This window comes from Dama dama, chromosome 23 (assembly GCF_033118175.1).
Source record: "Dama dama isolate Ldn47 chromosome 23, ASM3311817v1, whole genome shotgun sequence".
Lineage (NCBI taxonomy): Eukaryota > Metazoa > Chordata > Mammalia > Artiodactyla > Cervidae > Dama > Dama dama.
Window position 1 is genome coordinate 66,713,563 of NC_083703.1, and position 24,428 is coordinate 66,737,990.

Here is a 24,428-nt window from a genome sequence, read left to right on the forward strand (position 1 = left end):
AAGGCCCCTAGAAAACTGACCATGGCTGCCAGTAGCGATAGTTTCACTACTGAGAAAATGTCAAAGGCTTTGGGGTTAGACAAATATGGGTGTGACTCCCACATGACCTTCAGTAAGTCAGGTCTCCTTTCTTAGCCACAGGGGTCTCATCTATATAAAGAAATAGTAACTCCTTCACAGGGATGTTGTGAGAAATAAATGAGAATAATGACAAGGGTTTAGCTCAGTATCCAGCGCATAGTAAGTGCTCATGAAATGATAGTTACTCTGATTGCTCCTCAGTGCACTATGAAGTGCTGTAATGAAGACTCTGATAACTTTCAATCAGTTTTGAATCCTAAGTAAGTAGATTTTCATATTTATATAGATTTTAATGTCCTAAATCTCTCTTTCTCTCCCTTCCTCCCTTCCAGGACATATACTTTTAATGAATCTTAATATTGTCCCTAGGCAATGAGGAGTTGAATAGTATAGTCTTTGCACTCAAGTTTAAAGGTTACTAGGGGACAAAGAACTCTGCTCAATGTTATGTGGCAGCCTGAATGGGAGGAGAGTTTAGGGGAGAATGGATACATGTATATGTGTGGCTGAGTCCCTTTGCTGTCCCCTTGAATCTGTCACAACATTGTTAATTGGCTATCAGTTCAGTCGCTCAGTCGTGTCCAACTCTTTGCGACCCTATGAACTACAGCACGCCAGGCCTCCCTGTCCATCACCAACTCCCAGAGTCCACCCAAACCCATGTCCATCAAATTGGTGATGCCATCCAACCATCTCATCCTCTGTCATCCCCTTCTCCTCCTGCCCTCAATCTTTCCCAGCATCAGGGTCTTTTCCAGGGAGTCAGCTGTTTGCATCAGGTAACCAAAGTATTGGAGTTTCAGCTTCAACATCAGTCCTTCCAATGAACACCCAGGACTGATCTCCTTTAGGATGGACTGGTTGGATCTCCTTACAGTCCAAGGGACTCTCAAGAGTCTTCTCCAACACCACAGTTCAAAAGCATCAATAAAAGGTTTAAAAACAAACGGACAGTCAGTCAGTCTGTAAATACATGGTAGAAGAAAGTATACTTTAAAAGAAATACAAGAGGAGGAAGCACTGAATAACAAGTTGGGGCTTATTGAGAGCTTCACAGAAGAAGTGGTATTTGAGCTGATTTTGATTTTAGTTAGGCCGAAAAGAACAGGGAAAGGCATGCCAGGCAGTGTGACCAGCAGGAACAGAAGCACAGGGGTATCAGAGGGCATCCTATTCTCACGTCAACCTGGAAAGTCTGGTGTCCACTGCATTCTCTCTGTATGGTAGATGGGGAGGTGGAAAGAGGAGAACATGGTTACTGGACCTCAGGCCACAGCCCCCTTTGATGGTAGGAGTGGCTAGATCAGAGCTCAGCTTTCCCAGCACCAGAGTCCCGTCTGGTTTTGTGCTGATGATGGTGTGATCACTCACCCACAGCCAGACGTCTTGGAATGTGAAGTCAAATGGGCCTTAGGAAGCATCACTATGAACAAAGTTAGTGGAGGTGATAAAATTCCAGTTGAGCTATTTCAAATCCTGAAAGATGATGCTGTGAAAGTGCTGCACTCAGTATGCCAGCAAACTTGGAAAACTCACCAGTGGCCACAGGACTGGAAAAGGTCAGTTTTCATTCCAATCCCAAAGAAAGGCAATGCCAAAGAATGCTCAAACTACTGCACAATTGCACTCATCTCACACGCTAGTAAAGTAATGCTCAAAATTCTTCAAGCCAGGCTTCAGCAATATGTGAACCATGAACTTCCAGATGTTCAAGCTGGTTTTAGAAAAGGCAGAGGAACCAGAGATCAAATTGCCAACATCCGCTGGATCATCGAAAAAGCAAGAGAGTTCCAGAAAAACATCTATTTCTGCTTTATTCACTATGCCAGAGCCTTTGACTGTGTGGATCACAATAAACTGTGGAAAATTCTTCAAGAGATGGGAATACCAGACCACCTGACCTGCCTCTTGAGAAACCTGTATGCAGGTCAGGAAGCAACAGTTAGAACTGGACATGGAACAACAGACTGATTCCAAATAGGGAAAGGAGTACGTCAAGGCTGTATATTGTCACCCTGCTTATTTAACTTATATGCAGAGTACATCATGAGAAATGCTGGGCTGGAGGAAGCACAAGCTGGAATCAAGATTGCTGGGAGAAATATCAATAACCTCAGGTATGCAGATGACACCACCCTTATGGCAGAAAGTGAAGAAGAACTAAAGAGTCTCTTGATGAAAGTGAAAGAGGAGAGTGAAAAAGTTGGCTTAAAGCTCAACATTCAGAAAACTAAGATCTTGGCATCCGGTCCCATCACTTCATGGCAAATAGATGGGGAAACAGTGGAAACAGTGGCTGACTTTATTTTTTGGGCTCCAAAATCACTGCAGATGGTGACAGCAGCCGTGAAATTATAAGATGCTTACTCCTTGGAAGGAAAGTTATGACCAAACTAGACAGCATATTGAAAAGCAGAGACATTACCTTGTCAACAAAGGTCTGTCTAGTCAAGGCTATGGTTTTTCCAGTAGTCATGTATGGATGTGAGAGTTGGACTATAAAGAAAGCTGAGTGCTGAAGAATTGATGCTTTTGAACTGTGGTGTTGGAGACGACTCTTGAGAGTCCCTTGGACTGCAAGGAAATCCAACCAGTCCATCCTAAAGGAAATCAGTCCTGAATATTCATTGGAAGGACTGATGCTGAAGCTGAAACTCCAGTACTTTGGCCACCTGATGCGAAAAGCTGACTCATTTGAAAAGACCCTGATGCTGGGAAAGATTGAGGGCAGATGGAGAAGGGGATGACAGAGGATGAGATGGTTGGATGGCATCACTGACTCAATGGACATGGGTTTGGGTGGACTTCGGGAGTTGGTGATGGACAGGGAGGCCTGGCGTGCTGCTGCTCATGGGGTCGAAAAGAGTCGGACACGACTGAGCGACTGAACTGAACTGAACCACCATACGACATGGGCTTCCCTGATGGCTCTGTGGTAAAGAATCCACCTGCCAGTGCAGAAGATGCAAGAGATGCAGATTTGATCCCTAGATTGGGAAGATCCCCTGGAGGAGGAAATGGCAACCCACTCCAGTATTCTTGCTTGGATAAATCCATGGGCAGCAGGCTACAGCCCCTGACGTCGCAAAGAGTCGGATATGACTGAGCAACTAAGCACCACCACCACCACCATATAGCAGTAATTATACTTGTCATAGCGCCATGTGTGTGTGTTTGATTATGTAAGTAATGCACAAATAGACTGTCATCATAAAAAATAGCCACAGTGCATAAGTAGAATGAAAAATGAAAGCTTTCTTTCACTACACTGACCTACTTTCCATTCTCCTACTTAGAGATAGCACCTGTGAACACTTCTGTGAGTATCCTTTCTCTTTATTTTATGTACACTGATTTACATTATATATATTTTAAATATGCAAAAATTTTTTTCCTACCTAAGTCATGCTGTACTTATCTTGCACCTTTAATTTTTGGTCATGAAACAGAATATCTTTCAATGTTACTATATGCATATTTACCTTATGTTTTGTGGCTGTTTGCATAGTATTTTCTGGTTTGGAGATAACCATGATTTATTTGTTGTGTTTCTATAGATGGACATTTGGTTATTTATTTTTTTTAGTCTCCCTTTTTTATTGAAGCATAGTTGATTTACAGTGTTATTTGTAATACTGACTTTTATGAGTAATACTGTAGCGAACCTCTATGTACATTTGTCTTGGCATACATGTGTTTCTCTAGGATACATGTCTAAATATTGAATTCCCAGATTGAAGGCATGAGCATTTTAAACTTTGATGTGTGCGTGTGTGCTCAGTCATGTCTAACTCTTTGTTACGCCATGAACTGTAGCCCGCCAGGCTCTATCCATGGGATTCTCCAGGCAAGAAGATAGGAGTGGGCTGCCATTTCCTCCTCTAGGGCATCTTCCCAACCCAGGGATCAAACCTGCATCTCCTGCATTTCCCGCACTGCAGGCGAATTTGTTACCACTGAGCCACCTGGGTGATAGCTATTGCCAAATTCCCCACCATCTCCTTTAGTTCTCCCATCAGCAGGTCTCCTTCCCTGCATTCTTGCCCGTAATGAATTTGATCTGCCTTAACATCTTTGCCATTTGTTTTATTGTTGTTTCTTTACTCAGTGGTCTTTCTGCGTTCAACTCTGAGCTCCTTTTAGGTGGACTGTGTATTGCTTGTCTCTGTAGTACCTAGCACGGTGCCTCCCATACTGTACTCAGTAAATGTGAGCGGTCTTATGCAGTTGATGTCATGTTGACTGTATCCCCATTTTTTGGAACCTAAGGCTACATTACGAGGCAGCTATACCACGGATTGATGACACTGGAAATTTAAGAAACTCAGTTTACTTATTGAAATGCCAGTATTGCCTTTGCCCATTTGGTGGGTATACTTGAAAGCAGTGGGTTTCTGCAGCTTTTGTTCACCATCTGTGTCTTAGGTACCACATGAATTCATTGTTGCAATTCATGAACTGGTTTTAAGGAAATGTTATTCTATTTAAAAAGTTATTCTATTTAAAAATATCAAAGTGTTTGCCATTCAGACAATATATATACTATTTTAGTTTTTAAATCTGAACATTTGCAAATTGAAATCATGCATAAAGAACATTTTTTTTTTATGTCCAAAAGCAGTCAGGAAACTACATTGTGTTTTAACCTTGAGTTCTTGAATTCTTACTGGTGCAGTGTCTTTTATAATTCTCTAGACCAGCGAGGTCCAATTAAGATGAAAATTGCTAGAGCATATTTGAATGAAACTTTCCGGTTGAGATCAGAAACATTCAAATTTATTTTCCCATATATGCAATTGTCATTTTGATTGCATACCAAAAAATGCCTCTCTTCATTTGGCTGCGTTTCAGATTCAATTGACAATTCTCCTTATGCAGCCTCTGCTCTGCACTGTGTGATCTTTCTCCCAAACATCACATAGAGTGGAGTGTGCTATTTCACCAGTAAGTCCTTTAGTAGTTTTTCTCTTTGTTTTTGCAGGGGCAGAAGTATTTAGTTTCAGTTCAGTTCAGTTCAGTCGCTCAGTCGGGTCTGACTCTTTGCGACCCCATGAATCACAGAACGCCAGGCCTCCCTGTCCATCACCAACTCCTGGAGTTTACTCAAACTCATGTCCGTCGAGTCGGTAATGCCATCCAACCATCTCATCCTCTGTCATCCCCTTCTCCTCCTGCCCCCAATCCCTCCCACCATCAGGGTCTTTTCCAATGAGTCAACTCTTCGCATGAGGTGGCCAAAGTATTGGCGTTTCAGCTTCAGCATCAGCCCTTCCAATGAACACCCAGGACTGATTTCCTTTAGGATGGACTGGTTGGATTTCCTTGCAGTCCAAGAGACTCGCAAGAGTCTTCTCCAATACCACAGTTCAAAAGCATCAAATTTTTGGCACTCAGCGTTCTTCACAGTCCAACTCTCACATCCATACATGACCACTGGAAAAACCATAGCCTTGACCAGATGGACCTTTGTTGGCAAAATAATGTCTCTGCTTTTTAATATGCTATCTACATTTCCTTCCAAGGAGTAAGCGTCTTTTAATTTCATGGCTGCAGTTGCCATCTGCAGTGATTTTGGACCCAAAAAAATAAAGTCTGCCACTGTTTCCACTGTTTCCCCATCTATTTGCCATGAAGTGATGGGTCCAGATGCCATGATCTTAGTTTTCTGAATGTTGCGCTTTAAGCCAACTTTTTCACTACCATTTCCTTCTCCAGGGGATCTTCCCAGCCCAGGGATCGAACCTGGGTCTCCTGCATTGGAGGCAGACGCTTTAACCTCTGAGCCACCAGGGAAGCCCTTAGTGAGTTTAGTGGCCCTCAGATTTTTTAGTCTCAGGCATCTTTTGCATGCATAAATTGTTGAGTACCCCGAAGTGCTTATCTTAGAAGATTGTAGAATATTCAAGCACACATATCACTAGCCATTAGGGCAGTGGTAGCATCACATGTTGTATAGTCCTCTGAAAAACTCCCCTGTACACTCCCGAGACAAAGAGAGGAAAAGAAGCAAATAATGTTTTGGAGTTATTCTAAAAATAGTTTTGATGTTATAGACCCCTGAAAGGATCCCCAACCACCACCTATGCTGACCCTGCAGTCCCAGGACCACGCTTTTAACTGAGTGAAGAAAGCATTGTGTTCTCTGTGCACTTATAGCTGGTTTTGTGATTGCAGGAGCATGCATTGGTTTTGGTGCTTTTATAATGTTTTTGAACACTGCTGGTCACTTGCTAAAATTCACTTTTGTGGTTGAAGGAGGACATCCTGCTGATATGAAGCAAATGTACATGAGCAGGCTAGGAGAATATTCTCCATCATACCAGATGGAATCAGTGACCCCATCTCAGCCTGGGGTACTGTTTTAATATGTTGCTCTATTGCTTTCCCATTGACCTCTAACTTGATCCTCTCCCCCAGCTGTGAGTCATCTGTTGCTGAAGGTATGCCTAATCCCTAGACAGCCATCTGCAAATACTGTAGCGTGTGCTTAAAAATGAGTCGGCTTGTACTTCTGTCAGCAAAAAGAGAATTTTCTTTGTTATAGCATAGCAAACTTGAGGGAATCTAGATTCATTGATTACCTACTATCTACCAAAAATTGATAGGAACTTGATCTCTTTTAATCCTCACTATAATTCAGAGAGAATGATTAAGGAAGTTGAGTTTTAGAAGTAGGTTACTTAATATTCTCTGTCTCCCTTGACAAGGTTGGAGTCCGGTGCTCTGTGTTCCAGGGGCAGTTTTCTTGGGCAGTGCTGGATATTCTTGCTACTAATTGGATGCAATAGATTATTTATATTTGTGCTAAGGTAGGAGTTCAGTGAGGACAGCAACTGGGATTGTTATCTGTTATATGGGCACCTAGTATGTACCCATTAATACTTAGTAAGACACTGCTAATGGTTACACAGGCTGGATGTGACTCAGGTCAGTCTCATTCCCAAGTCCAGGCATTTCTCACTGTATCACGCTACTCTTGTAACACCAGGACCCCAGTGGTATTTTTATGCTATGTGCCTGCTTACAGTTGACTTTCTGCTGGTTTTATTTTGTTTTGATAATTTTCGGGCTTCCTAAACTTAAAGATATTTGGTTAGGATTGCTTATTTGAAAGAGCAATTTCAAAGTTGGAAGGGACTGGAAAGTACAAGTCTATTTCTCCCTTCTAATTATTGATCTTTAAAAATTATTTTTTATTAATTACCCCCAGTGACAAGGGTATAACTTTCCAAAGAAACCTATTTCATCATTTGGCAGCTCTGACTCTTAAGATTTCAACTCAGAATGAAAAAGAATTTCAACAGATCCTCATGGGAGAGGGTAGTTAGACTCCTTATGATCTCAGTTGCTTCCCGAAGTTATTTAGTTTCCATAACTCCACTCCAGTATTCTGGCCTGGAGAATTCCATGGACTACACAGTCCATGGGTTGCAAAGAGTTGGACATGACTGAGCGACTTTCAGTTTCACTTTCATCCCTCACAAAGTAGATTTCCATAAGAGATGTCACAAACTTTTAGGCCATCCAGTCAGCATAACTCTGTTTTCTTCTTTTAAGCAGCCTAAAACTGTGGTAGCATTTGAGGCAGCAACTTTCCTCTTCTCCCTTTGGCAGGCACCTGCGAAATTTCTGCAGTGGACCAGGGAGTGCGCCCAGTGCTGGGTGTCCAGAGAGGACTCAGGAGTAGTCTGTGTCCTGGCAGGACTGTCCATGGTCTGATTTGCATTGTGATTACTGTTGACTTAAAATCATCAAGTCCTTTCCACACATGTCCACTTACTATGGACAGAGGAGCCTGGTGGACTACAATCCATGGGATTGCAGAGAGTTGGACACAACTGAGTGACTTTCACTTTTTTCCACTTACTATACTGTCTTTCCTGATCCATGTATTCTTGCCTTTTTGGTTCAGTGCATTCTCCATGTGGATCCTAGGTAATTTTCCTCCTGTTAGATTTGGCCCGTTATCACTTCCTGTCAGGAACTTTCTGAATTGATTCTGTCAGCTGCTGTGTTCACTGTAAGCTTTATGTTATATGACATTTGTTAAGTTTGCCTTTTATGTATCTTCACCTGAGTCGTGGGTCAAAAAATAACAGTAAAATACTATAGTTGATCTAAACAGACTTAAGGATGGAGCCCTGAAGGGTACCACCGGAAGTGTCTCTCCAGGCTGACATTCATTAATTGATTATCACTCAAATCCCCCCAATCGCTTCCTTGTATTCAGCATGATTTGTTTATTACTAGTTGCTGCCCAGTCTCCCTTGCTAATTCTTCCTGGTGAGCTGTAAAAATCTTTTGTCAAGTTACTCTCAAGAAATCAGATTTTTTTTTAAATTACCACATAAGGCAAAGAAGATTATATAGATCTACTGCCCCATAGAATATTTGAATTCTGCACCAGCTCTTCCAAGTCATGATTCTGATTTGCCTTCTACACTTGAAGTGATGGGGAACTAGTGATTTAAAAGGTAATCTGTTTGTAAGCACTGTGGAAGGAGACTTTTTTAGAAAAAGTGGTATCGGGGGGCCTTGACAAAAATAATTTTAAAATTTACTTGGAATAATAAAGAGTTGAGAACAGACAGGGAGCATTTAAAAAGAAGGCTAGTATGGGAGTGTTTTGCAGTAACAGACATAAAATATACTGTAACACTATGGAAGTGTGGTCCTGGCTCAGGAATTTGCAGACAAATCAATGAAATGGAGTGAAAAGCTCATAAACAGATTAGAGTATGCATTAAAATTTAGTGTATGATAGAGGTGGCATTTCTTCAAATCTGCGGATAAAAGATAGATTATGGTACTGGGGCAATGGGCCAGACCTTTGCAGAAATAAAATTAGATCTTTGCCCTATATTATACTCTGAAATAAATCTTAGTTTTATTACTCCTAAACATTTAAAAATGTATAAACATAAAAGTACACCATAAAATATATCTGATCTTAGCATAGAGAAAACCTTGCTCAGAATACATGTAAAATAAAGTTCGTGTGGCAAAAATTTCCCTAATTAAAAACCTTTGTGTCAAAAAGCACAATGTACAAATTAAAGGGCAAATATTTTTCTTTTTTGTGTGTGATGTATGACAGAGATTAATTTCTTTAATATATAGAGTGCTTATAAATCAATAAATAAGATGAACACCCTGATAGAAAAATGGGCAAAGAAGAAATACAGATAGCTAGTAAACAGTAATTGAATTTTAACCATTGTGGTATCAGAAATGCAGAATTTTAAAAAGTTGCATTTCCCATCTCAAATTGGAGATTTTAAATACATAATACTTTTTTTGAAGAGGGTGAGGGGAAACCAACTTATACACTATTGGTACCTTTCTGGCAGGATATATCAAAACCTGTTAAGTTATGCATACTCTTTGACTTTGTACTTTCCTTCCTGGGAGTTATCTTAACTACAAAACTATGAATACATGTATCTTAGTATCATTTGTTGTCATTGAAACACGGTGTTGAGAAGGATTCCGAAGTCTTGTCTGGGCTCAGCAGGGGCAATGCTGTGCTTAGTGTGGGATTTTGCCATGGGAGAGGAAGGACTGACAGGTGTGCTGGACACTGACTTTTCCTATTGTAGAATGTTTAATGATAAGAGGAATTGTTCAGCCTATGCTCACAACAATAAGCAAAAATCGTATTTAGAACTGTATACTGTGTAGGCTGCTTTTGGGTAGGGGGAAGGCTATGAGTTGAGAACGATGACTTAATCTTACCAGAGTATCATCAGTGGTTATTTCTGGTTAATAAGGTTATAGATGATTTCTGTTTACTTTTCTTTATTTTTGCCATTTTTAAGATCTCTGTTTACTTTTTGAGGGCTTATCTTTCCCCAGTTTTTTAGAAAAAGTAATGTTTTATCATTAGAAAAAATATATATATATATATATATAAATGTTATGTTAAAAATAGTAATGGAGAGAAACGGTGGTAAGATATTGTATAAAATATGGACATGTTTTTAAAAATGGTAGTCTCTAGATTTTGTTCTTGCAGAATCTCCCGATTTCTGAAGAGATGGTGTTTGCCCGGTTCCTTGGTATCTGTTAGTTGATGAGTCCTTTATGACTTCAAGAATCCCTGCTTGTATTCCTTTTCTTTAGCAGGCATCTGTGGATAGGTAGAGACAAAAGATCTAATTTCTGATTTTTTTGGTGTGTTTTGTTTACTTTTTATTAAAGTTTATTTTGTATTGGAGTATAGCTGATTAATAATGTTGTGATGAAAAAAAAAAGGAAAAAAAAACAGTGTGATGGTTTCAGTCAGCAAAGGGACTCAGCCATACACATACATGTATCCATTCTTATAATTCCTGTTTTTAAGACGCTTACATCCTAGAAGGGAAGATAGACATATTATAAATAATAATTGTAGTAATGGAAATGAGAGCAAACGTATTGTGCTTTTTGCACGCCAAACATTTTTAAAGTGTTTTATGTGTGTGTGTTCATTAACTTTTTACAGTAGCCTATGAGATAGGTAACTTCATTATTCCATTTGTTATACAGATGAAGAAACTGAGGCATAGAGAGGCTAAGTAAGTGGATAAGTGAGGTTCAGAGCCAGGCCGTCTGGCTCCAGAGTCTGTTTAACCACCGATTCCTCTCAGTCAGGTCTTGTTCAGTTGCTCTACAGGGATTCGCTCATTGTCTTCTCAGAACAAACTTTCCTGTCCTGCTCATCAAAGGCTTAGTGGGCATTTCTTCAATGTCAGACACTTGGGAAGGGCATGCAGGGGTGAATGCAAAGCAGTTCTTTCTTAGTGCTGGGGTGTAGGTTGGCCGTGTGGAAATGTGAGTGAAGTATTATGCTACTTAAGGTATGGGGTTATGGAATGCCAGACTTTATCTGCTTTACTTTGGGATGTTCCTCTTCATCAGCTCATTTGAAAGGGTGGCGGGGGGTAGGGGGAGGTATTTCTGGATGGTAGCAGAATCTGTATTTTCCTTTGGATAAGGGGGATAATTGGCCCTTTATCTGAAGTGACAGGAAAGAGAAGTCCTTTTTGGATTAGCAGGATGATTACCTTCAGGGCAACAAAATGAATTGCCATTCCAAGGAGTAATGGTAACCAATCCACAGAACGGGTGGGCAGATAGATCACTGAATGTGGCAGAATGCTTTCAGAGCCTCTGAAAGGGAACTTGTGACTACAAGGATAAGGGGAACCCTGTAACCAGATCTGAATCCAAGATTGATTTTTGTAATGAGGAAATCGATTTCCCAAGGAAATTGTGTGACAGTATGATGTTTGGATGAGCATTCTTCTTGGTTGGTCTGTTGAAGATGCTTTGACAGATTGTCTCTGTCTGGATTATGTTGCCGTCTGTTCCTCACTATTGATTGTACCCCTTCCCCTGCAATGACGCTGTCTTGTTTTCCCTTCCTAGGTTTATGGAATCTGAGCTGGACCTCAATGACATCATTCAGGAGATGCATGTGGTGGCCACCATGCCAGACCTGTACCACCTTCTGGTAGAGCTGAATGCTGTTCAGTCTCTTCTCGGGCTGCTTGGACATGATAATACAGATATCCTTTCAGATCTGTCCTCAGTAGGAAGGCGGATGTGGTGGGGGAGTGCTGTTTACTCTCTTCTCCTGTTTGTCTCTGCTGATGTCTGCTGTCACGTCTGGTGTTCTATTTCCATTCTAATTATCTCCCTTCTTGAAACACACGCTGCTTTTTACTTGTTCGGAAGTCTGGCTTTTAATCTATTAATAAATCTCGGGCAACCCTTAATTGTCCTATTTGCTCTTATTAGTATTAGAATTCATCGTGATGTATCTGTTCTTATATTAACAGCATTAATTTTACGGGATCTTGATTTGGGGGCCCATTATATAGGCAAGACCAGGCAGGATTTGCATCTGTTGATCTAGACATCATTTTGTTAACAGATGGCCCAGTGGAGCCGAGCCTAGAGGAGACCATGAACCTTCCTCTAGTTTCACATTTATTGTCCAGGAAGACAGGGATTTTTATCTACTTTGTCTACTGTTATAGTCCCAATTCCTTAAAAAAGGACTAAGTGCACATGACATTTAATGTTTGTTAACTGAGCATTAGACATAAATAGGCAATCTAGGTTTGACTCCCAGGTTTATTTCTAGTATGAAATTTGGTGTCCTCCCCCCACCTCCAGCCCTTAGTATTCTTGTCTGCAAAAGTAAATGAGCTCCAACTAATAAAAATAAATGAAAAAAAAAAAAAAAAAAGCAGATGAGTTATGTTACTGGGACATAACCAGACTTGGATGCCTTAAGGTCTAACAGTCTTAAGGGCATAGAACATTAAATCATTGAAGGATCTAAAAATTGTGAATTTAGTTTCTCACTTTGTTTTCAAGACTTAAATGCTATAGACTGTTCTGTGGGTATGATACTGTGTATATTCATTGATGGCATTTAAAAATGTGTGTGTGTGTGTGTGTGCGCGCGCGCGCGCTCACTTGGTCGTGTCTGAATCTTTGCGAGCCCCTGGGCTGTAGCCCACCAGGCTCCTCTGTGTTGTCGTTGTTGTTCAGTTTCTCAGGCTGTCTGACTCTTTGAGACCCCATGAACTGAGGCACTCCAGGCTTCCCTGTTCTTCACTGTTTCTCAGAATTTGCTCAAACTCAGGTCCTATCCTCTGTGTGTGTGTGCGTGTGTATGTGTGTGTAAACATTTGCCTTTCAGTGTTGTTGAGAGGATTAAAGGAGTTCATGTGAGTGCTAAGCAATTTCTGACACTTAATAGGTATGTAGTAAATGTTGCTTTTAACTGAAGCTGAATCATGACTTCCAAAACCTTTCTATCCTTTGTCTTTGCTATCAGATAGGAAACCGCTTTAGTGGAAAAGGTTTTTGATGTGCCTGTGGTCGTGGTTATGGTCATTAAAGCAAATTCTTTTCCAGTAGTTGTTCTGTTTGAATCCAGATTTCCGAAGGTAAGAGACAAATGTAGTTAGTCTGCTTGAATGATATTCATGGGAGATCTGCTGCTGCTTCATGTTATTTTCATCTTTCTGGTAATCTCTCTCCTGAGAGCATGTCTGACTAGGTTCTTTCCTGCCTGATAATTCTCATAGAAATAAATCAATGAATAATTTTAACTCAGGCTTCTTGAAGGGTGATCTTGATGTTTCTGATAACTTAATGTAATGTTAGACTGTCTGGAGAATCTCTCTGTCAGTCTCCAGATTGATGAGAATATTCCCCAGGGTTCACTGGGCGGTTCTGGGTGATACGAGAACCCCTAGTCAGTTAGCTTATTTTGGGTGAGCTCGATATGGGTCTCGTGAATTCGTTTGAGAAACATGGCTTTGAGTGCTTATCAGGCACTGTGCTCAACTCCCAGGAACTGCAGGCTGCATTGATGCTCAAGCAGCACCCATCAGTAAACACAGTGGATATCTAGCATGAGTCCTATTTAGGACACTAACTGGCCCTCTCAGAGTTAGCAACCAAGAGTTCTAATTGTGACTTCACATTTCAGCTTAACTACAGAAGGGCAGATTTTCAGAATCCAAATGGACTTTAGAGATGACTTCGTCCAGAGCCTTATTTATTTAGTTAGTAACATGTCTGAGGTCCAGGTGTTGAACCACTGGCTGTTGCGGTGGAGGCTGGCACCCCAGGCCCCTGGTTTCCAGTCCAGTGTCCTTTTCTGGCGCACCTTGAGTCTTTCCCTATAGGATTCACTACATCCCTGACAGAGTTGCAGTGTCACCCATTACCTTGTGTATTGATACAGTCGTCACCTGTTTTGTTTCTGGAAACACAACTCTGATTTCTTTTTTCTATTCCTGCCAACTCAAAATAATAGTGGCAGCTTTCTGAAGATACTGACATTTTGCTGATTCACCAGCCTGGTTCCTGCTGGGGAGAAGACTGACGCAAGAAGTGTGCTCGACATGGCATACTTGGGAAAGGCAAGGGCACAGATGTTCCAAGTTGCTAAGTTCTGGTCTTTAAAAAGAAAAGAAAAAAAACAAGTCCCCCTGTAATAACTTTGACAGACTGCCATTTCCCTCCTGTTTTCTCAAAGCTAAACTGTTTTTTCCCCTCTTGTCTGCTAACCTTTACCCTGCTGCCCTAATGATATTTTTTAAAATCTGATTTTTTAATTATGCCCTACATTAAATTTAAAGTGCACTTGAAATTTTGAAAATTACCTAATTTTAATTAGATGCAGCAACTAGGGTAAATGTCATCCTCCTCATAGTACCGTTTTTCTTGAGCGTGGTTTCAGGGAAGGGTCAGCCGTCTTGGCTTGCATCTAACACATTCTCGATCTGTTGGAGTGTTGATCTCCCAGTAGCATTGCACTCTGTTTCCTGTCTTATCTGTGATCTATAATGGAAATTTTTCTTCAGGAAACGGTTGTTAACAATTTACTGTTGTACAGCTGTAACTGCCCCAAACACCTTACCGTGAATAAACAATTTCGTGGCAGTCATGACTTAAATTTTTAATCTTTTTTAACTCTTCATTTATCAACCACAGCCATACATGGTTGGTTATGTTCCCAGCAAGCACAGGTCATTTTTGCTTTGTCCTTCTCTGCTAAAACATAAACTATAGGGATTTTAATTGGATCAGAGGCTGGTCTGTTGTAACCTTAAGAGGCAGAGGATGTGAGAAAACAGCTTGTGCCTCGTCCTTTCAACCGTTGAGAAGCTGCTTCAGAGTCTATTCTGGCGCTCTGCATCACTGCTGCTGGGGAGGGCTTGTCAGCGCTTCTGGGCCTCATCTCCCCGCCTCGAGAGGCTGGCGCCCAGCCGTCGGTTGGCTGTGGAGAGGAATTCTGGTCTGTGAAGAGCACCTCTGGGGGTGCGGGGGAGAGAGGGAGGGGCACACCCATCACGCAGTATTGAAGAGTCACTCTGAATGCATTAGGAGGGAACACGAGGTGGGATCCAACAGCTGTTGCCTTTCAGAAATCGGGCTTTTAAAAACAATTTTTCCTTTAAAGTAAATCATTTAAACATGTTTAGAGCCCTTTTTGGTGAACCTTTTGGAGTATTTCTACAGAAAAATGAAATCAAAGGTACATTTAAAGATATCAATATTTTCTTAAGGTAGTGCTAAACAATCAGTTCTGTGGCCCAGGTTTACTCAGTTTGCCTAAAGGAATAAGGAGGACTAAAACAAGAGGAAGATAGAACCCCAGATGATGGCTACCTCTGCTGCTATCACCAAAAGAAAAAAAAAATATCTAGGCACGAAATCCATAAATATCTGATTTTTGCATGTCATCTGCTGTGTTCTCGGCTTGAGGGATGAGTCAGTGAAATCCTTTCTAAAGTTCTATGGCAGATCATGGCATTTACTGGGTTTCTCCTTTGTATGATAAGCCCTGTTGAGTGCTATTAGGGTGGCAAGAAATAATAACTCCAGTTGATAGCAAAAACACTCACCTTGCTGTGTGGTAAATACCCTTGGAGTGTTTTGCACAGAAAATACCACTGGAGTTCTGAGAAAACACACATCATCTCTGGCTTGGCAGTGATTAGAGAATTGGGCATTGGAGATGGGTAAGCTTTTGATAGATTAGGGATTAGAGTACATTTCAAGTGTATTTTTACAATGTCTACCTTGGCAATGGAGATTGCCATTCCTCACATGCTGGGATCTGATGTGCCCATGTAGTTACCTCAGACTTACATGGGTATCAGGCCCATGGCTTTATTTAATTTTAGAGTCATGACAACTGCCCCCATCTAAATACCCTCTTCTTTAATTTAAAAACTATTGAGTAATCTAAACCAAATTTTTTTTTTTTTTTTCCAAATCTGCTTTCTCTCCACCCATTTGTGATTCAGAAAAATGAGGTCTCATTGTACTGCTGAGCGAGCTTCTCAGGTGGTGCTAGTGGTTAAAAACCCACTTGCCAATGGAGAAGACATAGAGATGTGGGTTCCGTCCTTGAATCAGGAAGATCCCCTGGAGGAGGGCATGGCAACCCACTCCAGTATTCTTGCCTGGAGAATCCCATGGACAGAGGAGCCTGGCGGGCTAAGGCCCATGGGGTCGCAAAGAGTCGGAAAGGACCGCAGCCGCTTAGCACTCAGCACACAGTGTACTGTTGACTCGGCGTCAGTGCAGTGGGTTGCGTGCTCCTGCGCAGGAAGGGGGGTTCATCTTGTTAGTTGCAGAGTGGATTATTGGTGCTGATGAGGCAGTGGGGCTTTGTCTGAAATAGGGAGTGGTCGTTAGCACTATTCTTTTCTAAATTCCTGCTTAGTTTTCTCAAACCCTAGTAAGCCAGGAAAACTTGCGCAAAGTTGTCCTGTTGGATTTTGTGAAAAATTGCTGTGGGAACTGGAAAATAAAGAGCAGACAGGTTGGTTTTTTTTTTAAGACCAGCAGGGTTCATTGAACTTGAGCAATCTGAGTCTGTGACTGTAACATACCATTTTATCCCAGAGGGTGTATACACGGGGTGCCTTGTGTTCGAGCCCCCATGCTGATGAGCAGGAATAGGGCTGGGAAGGGTTTGCGCCTCCTCAGGACTTTCTTCTAGTTGGACTAGAAGGGAGTTGGCTTTTGGTCCAGTACTTTCCTGCAAGCACGGTCTAACAAGACTTGTGTATCTCAAGCTGTTGTTTTGCTGGGAGCTATTCTCATCTTGATAGTTCTAGAATCAAAATTACATGGAAAAGAATTTACTTCTTTTCTCATTGATAATTCAACTTCCCTGATAATCTGTACTGATAAACCAGCCACTGTTTTTTGGAGTCCTTTCAATATGCTCTGAAATAAATCAGATTAGATGAAAAGTACCAAAATGGCAGTGTAGGAAAGGGACCTCTTAATGCAACTGTTGATCTTGCTTAAGTTTTAGGTGAATTCCATGTCTTTGGAAGGTTAGGGTGGTTGTGGCCTGCTTGGGACATTTCCCCTGTGCTATAACAGTGCCCACTAACATTTAGTGGGTACCTAATAAATGTAGAATGAGAGCATTTCCCCCACTCATGTTATTTTGATTAAGGATTGGGATAAAATTAAGAGTCTAGATTCATTCTAGGTAGTTCTTTTTCAACTGCTGTAAAAGGAGGAAAAGACCATTTTGTCTGTTTAGAAATTCATCTGCATTAGTTGAGCTATATCTAAGCATTGTCCTAGTCTAGGAATAAAATTTTAAAAAGGCTTAAAAAAAAACCCACCCAGATTTGTTCCATTAAATCAGTTATATACTGTGAATCTAGACTGGTCATTTTTCTTAAGACACGTTTTTGAAATGATTTTTTTTTTAAGCCATCTGCTTAATATATTTTATTCCTCTTTATCTTTTTTTTAAAATAACTTTGTTCCTATGGCCATATCTCATTGGAGATTAATGAAATTAATGTTCTGTTTCTGTCCTAGGACTCTCCATGAGATCAGGCCAAAAACAAGTATCTAGAACCAAAAAATAAAAGCCAATACCCCTCTTTTTGTAAAAAGCCATTGGGTTGTGGACCATTTTGTGCCCAGCTGGTCTTTTCTACGTCACTTCTTATTATACTAGCTTATTGCCCCCCTAGTGGGAAGGTGCTGAGGGAGTGAATGGGGTGGCCTTTCTGCCTGACTTGGCAGAATAGGCTGTCACAAACTGTGTTTTAGTAATTCGCAGAGAGACAGGCTCTCTGTTTTCCTATTACACTTGGATAGGAGAGCCTTTTACCTTGTGAAATGAAATTGTAACTACAGTGGAAAAACCTATCACCCATGCCCAGAGTCTGTTTGTGAAAAAAGGCTGGATGGGTGGCAGACCATGCTGAATTTTCTCATCAAGATTGAGAGTTCATCTGTCTGTCTTTAGTTTCGCTTCTTCTTCTTCTTTCTGGTCCTCAAATGACCTCCATCTTATGGGTCATATTATATTACTCAGGAGTCGATTACAATTATGGACTCATTTACTGCCTTGCTGAAATGCTATTTGGTGAAAGTTGAGAATTTACATAAAATCAGTTAGTGCTAGAATTGCTGAGTTGTTTGCCAGACCTGGTAGCTGGTAACTCGTTTCTTGTTTGATTTCTCAACTGAGGGAGGAGTGTAGGCAAGGAAATATCCACTGGACCATTATAAGAAACAGCTGTTCTTGATAAGAGTTAGACATTTATTCTGTTCCTATATGAAACCACCACATCAAATTTTCTTTTCCTTTTTTCTCCGGGTTTACTGTGACCCATTTGTGAGCATGGTATAAGAATAATCAAAGAAAAATATAATACCTGCCTGTCCCATAAAACCTTAGAGGCTGAAAAAGGACTTGATCAATCTGAATTTCTGTGGCATAGCTGAAATACAAAATTAGATTTTCAACCCATTGTGACCCAAAAAGGGAGGATCGTGTTGTTGTTAGCTTAAGTTTTAGATTTTAGAAGTTTTGGAAAAAATGAAGTCAATAATGAAGATGTGACCATTCTGTGGGAAGAATTGACTAACAACATTTATTATAGTGCTTTCCTGTTTTCTCAGTACTTTGATTTAATTGCCCTCTGACCTTCATGATGTCATTTATTCCTTATAGTTACAGGGTGAGATAGGCTGGGCAGAGATCATTACCACCTTTTTACAGATGAGGCAACTAAGCTATATGGAAATAAAGAAGCTTGAGCAAGATTCCATGGTATTAATAATTTGGCGATAGTTTGGTTCACTAAAGATAGGAAGCAAAGATAAATATGATATGGCCCCATCCTTGAGTTTGCTGTGACTCTTCATCTGTTTTTTCACATATATCCCACATGTTTCTTGAGATTAATGTTTAATTAATAATCATCACGTATCAGGTTAGTAAGTACTTAGTGGGGCATGATGTTGGGAATGTAAGGATAGTACCTATTTCATGCCTGATTCACATCCTTATCCTGTAGACATTTGACTCCACTGTGGTTGGATGAACAGATGGATGAAATGTCGCCATGCTTATTAAATAAACAAGTGGATAAATAATAATATTTTTACATCTCACATAAAAACTGTTCAAGAGAATCAGTATGGGAGCTTTTTAGATGAAGAGAGTGATGGGGGAGTTGTCAGCATTTTGTCCTTTTTCCTGGAACTTTAATAATTTATGATGGAAATAAATGACAGTCCTTTACTCTGTTATTGTAGTAGGGTCATTAGTTGTAGTTAAACCTGGTGAATATTCCCCTCTGCATTAATATGAAGAGTAGTGGCAGAGGTACTATTTTTGGAATCATGTGAACCTAACATTCTCCCTTACTATTGCAGTGACCTTTAGGTAAGTTACTTAACCACTCTGAGCTTTCAGTTTCCTGTCTGTAAAATAGGGATCATGCTGTTGTGAGAATTCAGCAGCACAGTGCTTGGCATAATGATGAGTTTTTTAAAATGCTAGTGATTATGATGGTGTCTTCTACTGCAGTGTTTAGAAAGGGAGAACTACTAATTCCTACCGCCCAGCATTTCTAGAGGTTAGTTTGATTAGCCCTTTTTTAAAAAAATTAATTCAGTTTATGTATTTTGGTTTACTATATGTCAATTATGATACCTGGTCTTTTATGTCAAAAGCTTTCTGGTTACTTTGTTGATAAAGACTGTATAAGCATGAAGGATTTTTGTCCAGAGACCTTTTCTCTTTTCATACACATTGAGTTTCATAGCACACCCATATTTTGCACAAATATTACTTTAAAGTGCGAGAGGATAAAACACAGAAAGCTTATTCATGATGGCCAACTGGTCAGTTATCGATAAATAAAAACAAAGCTTTGAATAATTTTTCTTTTAGCCAAAGGTGTTCATAAAATATCTGTAGCATCAGTTGGCAGTGAGCAAGTCCTGTCATTCTTGTTAATAGGTCCTGTATCTTTCTTATTATCTTTTTCTTTTCCAGTTTGTATTGAAACTGCCCTGCCCTGATAAGACCTTTATCTTCTTACTTCTGGACTCTTGTGTGTGGTAGCTTCAGAACAGGTTTTGCTCCTTCAGGCTTGACGTTTCCCCACACCCACATCTGCCCACTCCCAACCCTCACAGTGCTATTTAGTGCTTCCTGCACATAGCTGTTAGGTTATTCTTCCAAGACATTATTTTCTTCATTTGATTCTAGTTACAATTTTCTCCCCTCCCTGCTTCCCTAATCCTCTTTCTTCTGCTCTTCATATACCCTCTTACATTCTAATCTCTCTTCCTGTATTCCTGATGTTTTGTTTTCCAGCCTACCTGCCCTCATCTTTTTAGTTGCCTCTTTTCTGACCAGCCTTCTTCTAGCAAATCTTTCTTGATTTCCCAGTTCAATTTGATTGCTCCATTTTTTTAGGATGTCTGCAGTTCAAGTTGTCTGTATTCCTCATTTGTTACACATTGATAATTGCCTGTGGTGTATAATTGTTTTTTGTTTGTTTTGTTGTGTTTTGTTGTGTATAATTGTTTGAAAGTGAAAGTGTGAGTCACTCAGTTGTGCCCGGCTCTTTGTGATCCCATGGACGGTAGCTTGCCAGGCTTCTCTGTCCATGAAATTCTCCAGGCAAGGATACTGGAGTGGGTAGCCATTCCTTTCTCCAGGGGATCTTCCTAACCCAGGGATCGAATCCAGGGCTCCCACACTGCAGGCAGATTCTTTACCATCTGAGCCACTAGAGAAGCCTGTATAATTGTTTAAATGTCTTTAATTACCTTAACTTCCTCATTTTATTAATGAGGACACTGAGGCCCAGAGTGAATGGATTTGCCTTTGTCTCTATCACAATGCTTTATTCATCATAAGCATTCAGTAGATGCTGACTGACAGCAAGTGGGGTGTGTGTGTAGTGGTGTGTGTGTGTGTGTCTACCTGTATGGGAAACTTAGCTCGGGCTTGTTGTTGTTGTTGTTTAGTCACTAAATCATTTCCAGCTCTTTGAGACCCCATGTACTGTAGCTGCCAGGCTCCTCTCTCCATGGGATTTCCCAGGCAAGAATATTGGAATGAGAATTTTGCCATTTCCTCCTCCAGGGGATCTTCCTGACCCAGGGATCAGACTCTGTCTCTTTTCAGGTGGCTTCTTTACCACTGAGCTACTAGGGAAGCCCTTAGGTCGGGCTACCAGTTTACCGGTTACAACCAAACATAACTCCTTTTTTCTCTTCTTTCTGTGTCCTTTCTCTTATATGTCCCCTGTCTCTCTTTTTGCCTAGTCCGTAATCATCATTGTTTTCTTTCCTTTGTGTCCAAAGCAGCAGTGTATTTAAGGGGAAGGGAGGTTGGTGGAGTCTAGCACAGTCCCAACATAAATCCTTCCCTCTACAATCTAAATCTGTTTGTCATGCCCTGATTTCTGAAGACTCCTTGGTGAACGCCAGCCATCTAATCTCAGGAAAAATCATTACTGTCTTTGAAGGTAAGGTGTACAAGGTAGTTAAGATTATACTTACTCAGTTCCGAGAATTTAAATTATGAGGTAAGGTTAAGGGTGTTGGCCTATTTCTCACTGGAAAAGCGACCACCCAAGCGATCGACTTGAAGCTGTGAAATTTATGAAGATGTAGTGAACCTATGGAATAAGTTGCCAGGAAGGCAGCATAAGGGAAAGAGCCTAAGTGAAGCAGTTACCAACATTTATTGAAGAGCCACTGTGATTAGAACCTTGTTGAAGAGATGTTTATAAAACTAGAGTGTATTAAAGGTAAACGGTGGTGAAGCAATTGACCAGGAAGTGGCTGGTAGCCAACTATTTTAATAAAATGTCACTAGGGTTTTCATATGTGCGTGTTACCCTTAACATTCTTCACATGTGTCCATAGCGGTGGTTGATTTGCTTCAGGAATTAACAGACATAGACACCCTCCACGAAAGTGAAGAAGGCGCGGAAGTGCTCACTGATGCTCTGGTAAGTTGTGCAGCCATCTGGGGCTTTGCAAATGTGTATATGGTGTCCGCACCATCCCCACCATTGTCTCTGTGAGTGGCACAGGGTGGGTGCCAGGGAGAGAGAGCACTCTGTGGCAAGGCTGGACTGAATAAGGAGAATATGAAAGTAGAATGCAACCGTGGGGTACCTTATTCTTTGGTACTGTTATTAGGCCAGGGGGTATAGAGTCCTAGCATTTATTGACTATCTGCTGTAGGCAGACCTTCACACTTTATTTAATCTCACCGTGTCCCCTCAGAAGGGTATTATTGCTACTATTCCCATTTATAGCCATGAAACTCGAGGCTTTGAGAGACAAAACAAACCCGCCTGTGGTCACACAGCTGGGATTTGAACCTCTGTTCTCTTTGACTCCAATTCCGGCTCGCCCGCCCTCACTGTGTTGCTTCTGACCTCTTCTATAAAGAGTTTTTGCAGAAAAGAGTTTCTTTTCTACTCTGGGCTGTAGGCTTTGTACTCCCAAGCACTGGTGAGGACAGGTGTATCATTATTACTTGTTTTACAGATAGAGAATTAGAGAATGTTAAAAGCAAGAACAAACTTTTTAGCTTATCCCGGCCCGAGTAGCAGCCCTTGACTGCAGAAGTCAGGGTCAGCTGATTTCTGTGTCCTGTTTTTTGGAGCCTAGGCAAGGCTTCAGAGCCTTCCTCAGCTATTGTTCCAGGCAGCAGCCACTTGCAAGAGTTTATATGTGAGGTGAACTGATGTAGTCTCATCAGCCCACTCTACCCATGAGGAAACCCAGCTGCAGAAGTGAAGCCTTCCCCCGCTTCACTCAGCCAGTCCTTGTAACAGCAGAGATGAGCTCCTGCATGTTGCGGTCTCCTCTGCCATCCTGGCCCCTGCTCCCCTCTCTCACCAGAGGGCCAGTGGCAGGGCCAGTCCAGCCTCTTACCCTGATACCACCTATGGAGCTCTTATCTAACCCATCAGGCTATCTCGCTCCTCAAGTTTCCATCATTTCTCTTGTCTTTTACTGTCTGGTCTTTTCTCTGTGGCTAAGAATGTTAGTAAGGACTGGGTTTTCAGTTTTGTTTTTTGGGTTTTTTCTTTTTTATAATAAGTTTATTTATTTACTTATTTTTTGCTGTGGTGGGTTCTTCATTGCTGCACAGGCTTTTCTCTGGTTGTGGAGAGTGGGGGCTACTCTCTAGTTGCAGTGCTCAGGCTTCTCATTGCAGTGACTTCTCTTGTTCTGGGGCATGGGCTCCCTAGCCTGTGGGGTCAGTAGTTGGAGTTCCTGGGCTCTAGAGCTCAGGCTCAGCAATTCTGGCTTACAGGCTTAGTTGCTCTGTGTCACATGGGATCCTCTCAGATCAGGGATCAAAACCCATGTCTCCTGCATTGGCAGGTATATTCTTTACCACTGAGCCACCGGGGAAGCCCTAAGCACTAGTTTTGTTGCAGTGTGCAGAGTTCATCAAAGATCGGTATAACTACTTGGATTAGAAGCACCTGGGGTGCTTGGTTAGGCTACTTTCTGGCACCATCCAAGACCTGCTGAATTAGAATGGCTGGGGCTGGGACCCAAAATGATTCTGAGACCCCATTGCTACACTGCCCCGCCCCTCCTCACCCTTCTTTCTCGAGCTTCTTGACACGAGAAATCTCCCACGTGCCATGCTCGCAGCTGGCATTTTGTGTGAATGAAGGGGTTGTGAACTCACTGGATGTGAAGGACTGTCTCTTACAGAGAGAGAGGCTGGAGTCCAGCAGGGCCATTTGTGACTGAGTATGATGAAAATTTCTATGGCCATTTTTCTTTCAAGCTCCTTCCTGGAGTGAACTGCCACTTTTGTCGAATCCAGGACCTTTATTTTTCCTTTGAACTGCCGTGCAGAAGGAAAAGGATGGCATCGGGGTGTCTTTTGTTTGGAGGAGCATCTGAAGGAAGGCTGTGGCACTTGCTCCTTCTCCGTGTCCCCACAGTGTCATTTGTGTAGTCTTACCTTCCAGAGGTTAATTACAGTGGCCCTGAGCGAGCCTTCCTGCCTGGTCCCTGGACCGATGTTAATTATCATCCTTTGCCTCTGTGAATAGAGGAGATGAGAGAGGAACAGCTAGCTGGTCTGCTGCCTGTAAAACGTACCTAGAAACAGCAGTTCACACAAAAGCCCCCTTTGTGTCTTCTGTATTGCCAGGCCCACCAACAAAAGCTGGATCTTGCCGATTTTATTGTTTGTTTTGGAAGAAACAGTTCATCCTCAGTCTGGGGAGCCATTAAGTAGTTGCTGTACGGGGTTTTCTGTTTGTTTTGTTTAGTTTCTGTTTTATTATATTATTTTTAAGGTTTTGACTCTTACAGCTTTATACTGGTGGGGCTGGTATGAATCACAAACAAGTGAACATTTCTAGACTCCCATATATTATTTGCTGATCTGCAGCCAGTCAGGAGCCATCAGTAAATGTCAGACAGCAGAACTGGTAGGTGGTCTTCATCTGTGTTTTCCTACCCTTGTGCTGCATTCAGGAAGAAGTTTGATA

General features: G+C 41.4%; 1 protein-coding gene and 1 non-coding gene across 2 annotated transcripts in view; one reads left to right on the plus strand and one right to left on the minus strand.

Annotated features, from left to right (window-relative positions):
- CTNNBL1 (catenin beta like 1) overlaps positions 1–24,428 on the plus strand; it is a 160,490-nt gene that overhangs the window by 34,248 nt on the left and 101,814 nt on the right. The window contains exons 4-5 of the mRNA XM_061127255.1: positions 11,491–11,630; positions 21,805–21,902. Of these exons, the coding sequence (XP_060983238.1) occupies positions 11,491–11,630; positions 21,805–21,902 (238 nt within the window). The remainder of the gene's footprint in view (positions 1–11,490; positions 11,631–21,804; positions 21,903–24,428) is intronic.
- Positions 5,803–5,874, minus strand: TRNAW-CCA (transfer RNA tryptophan (anticodon CCA)). Its single transcript has one exon. It is a non-coding gene; the product is annotated as a tRNA-Trp (tRNA).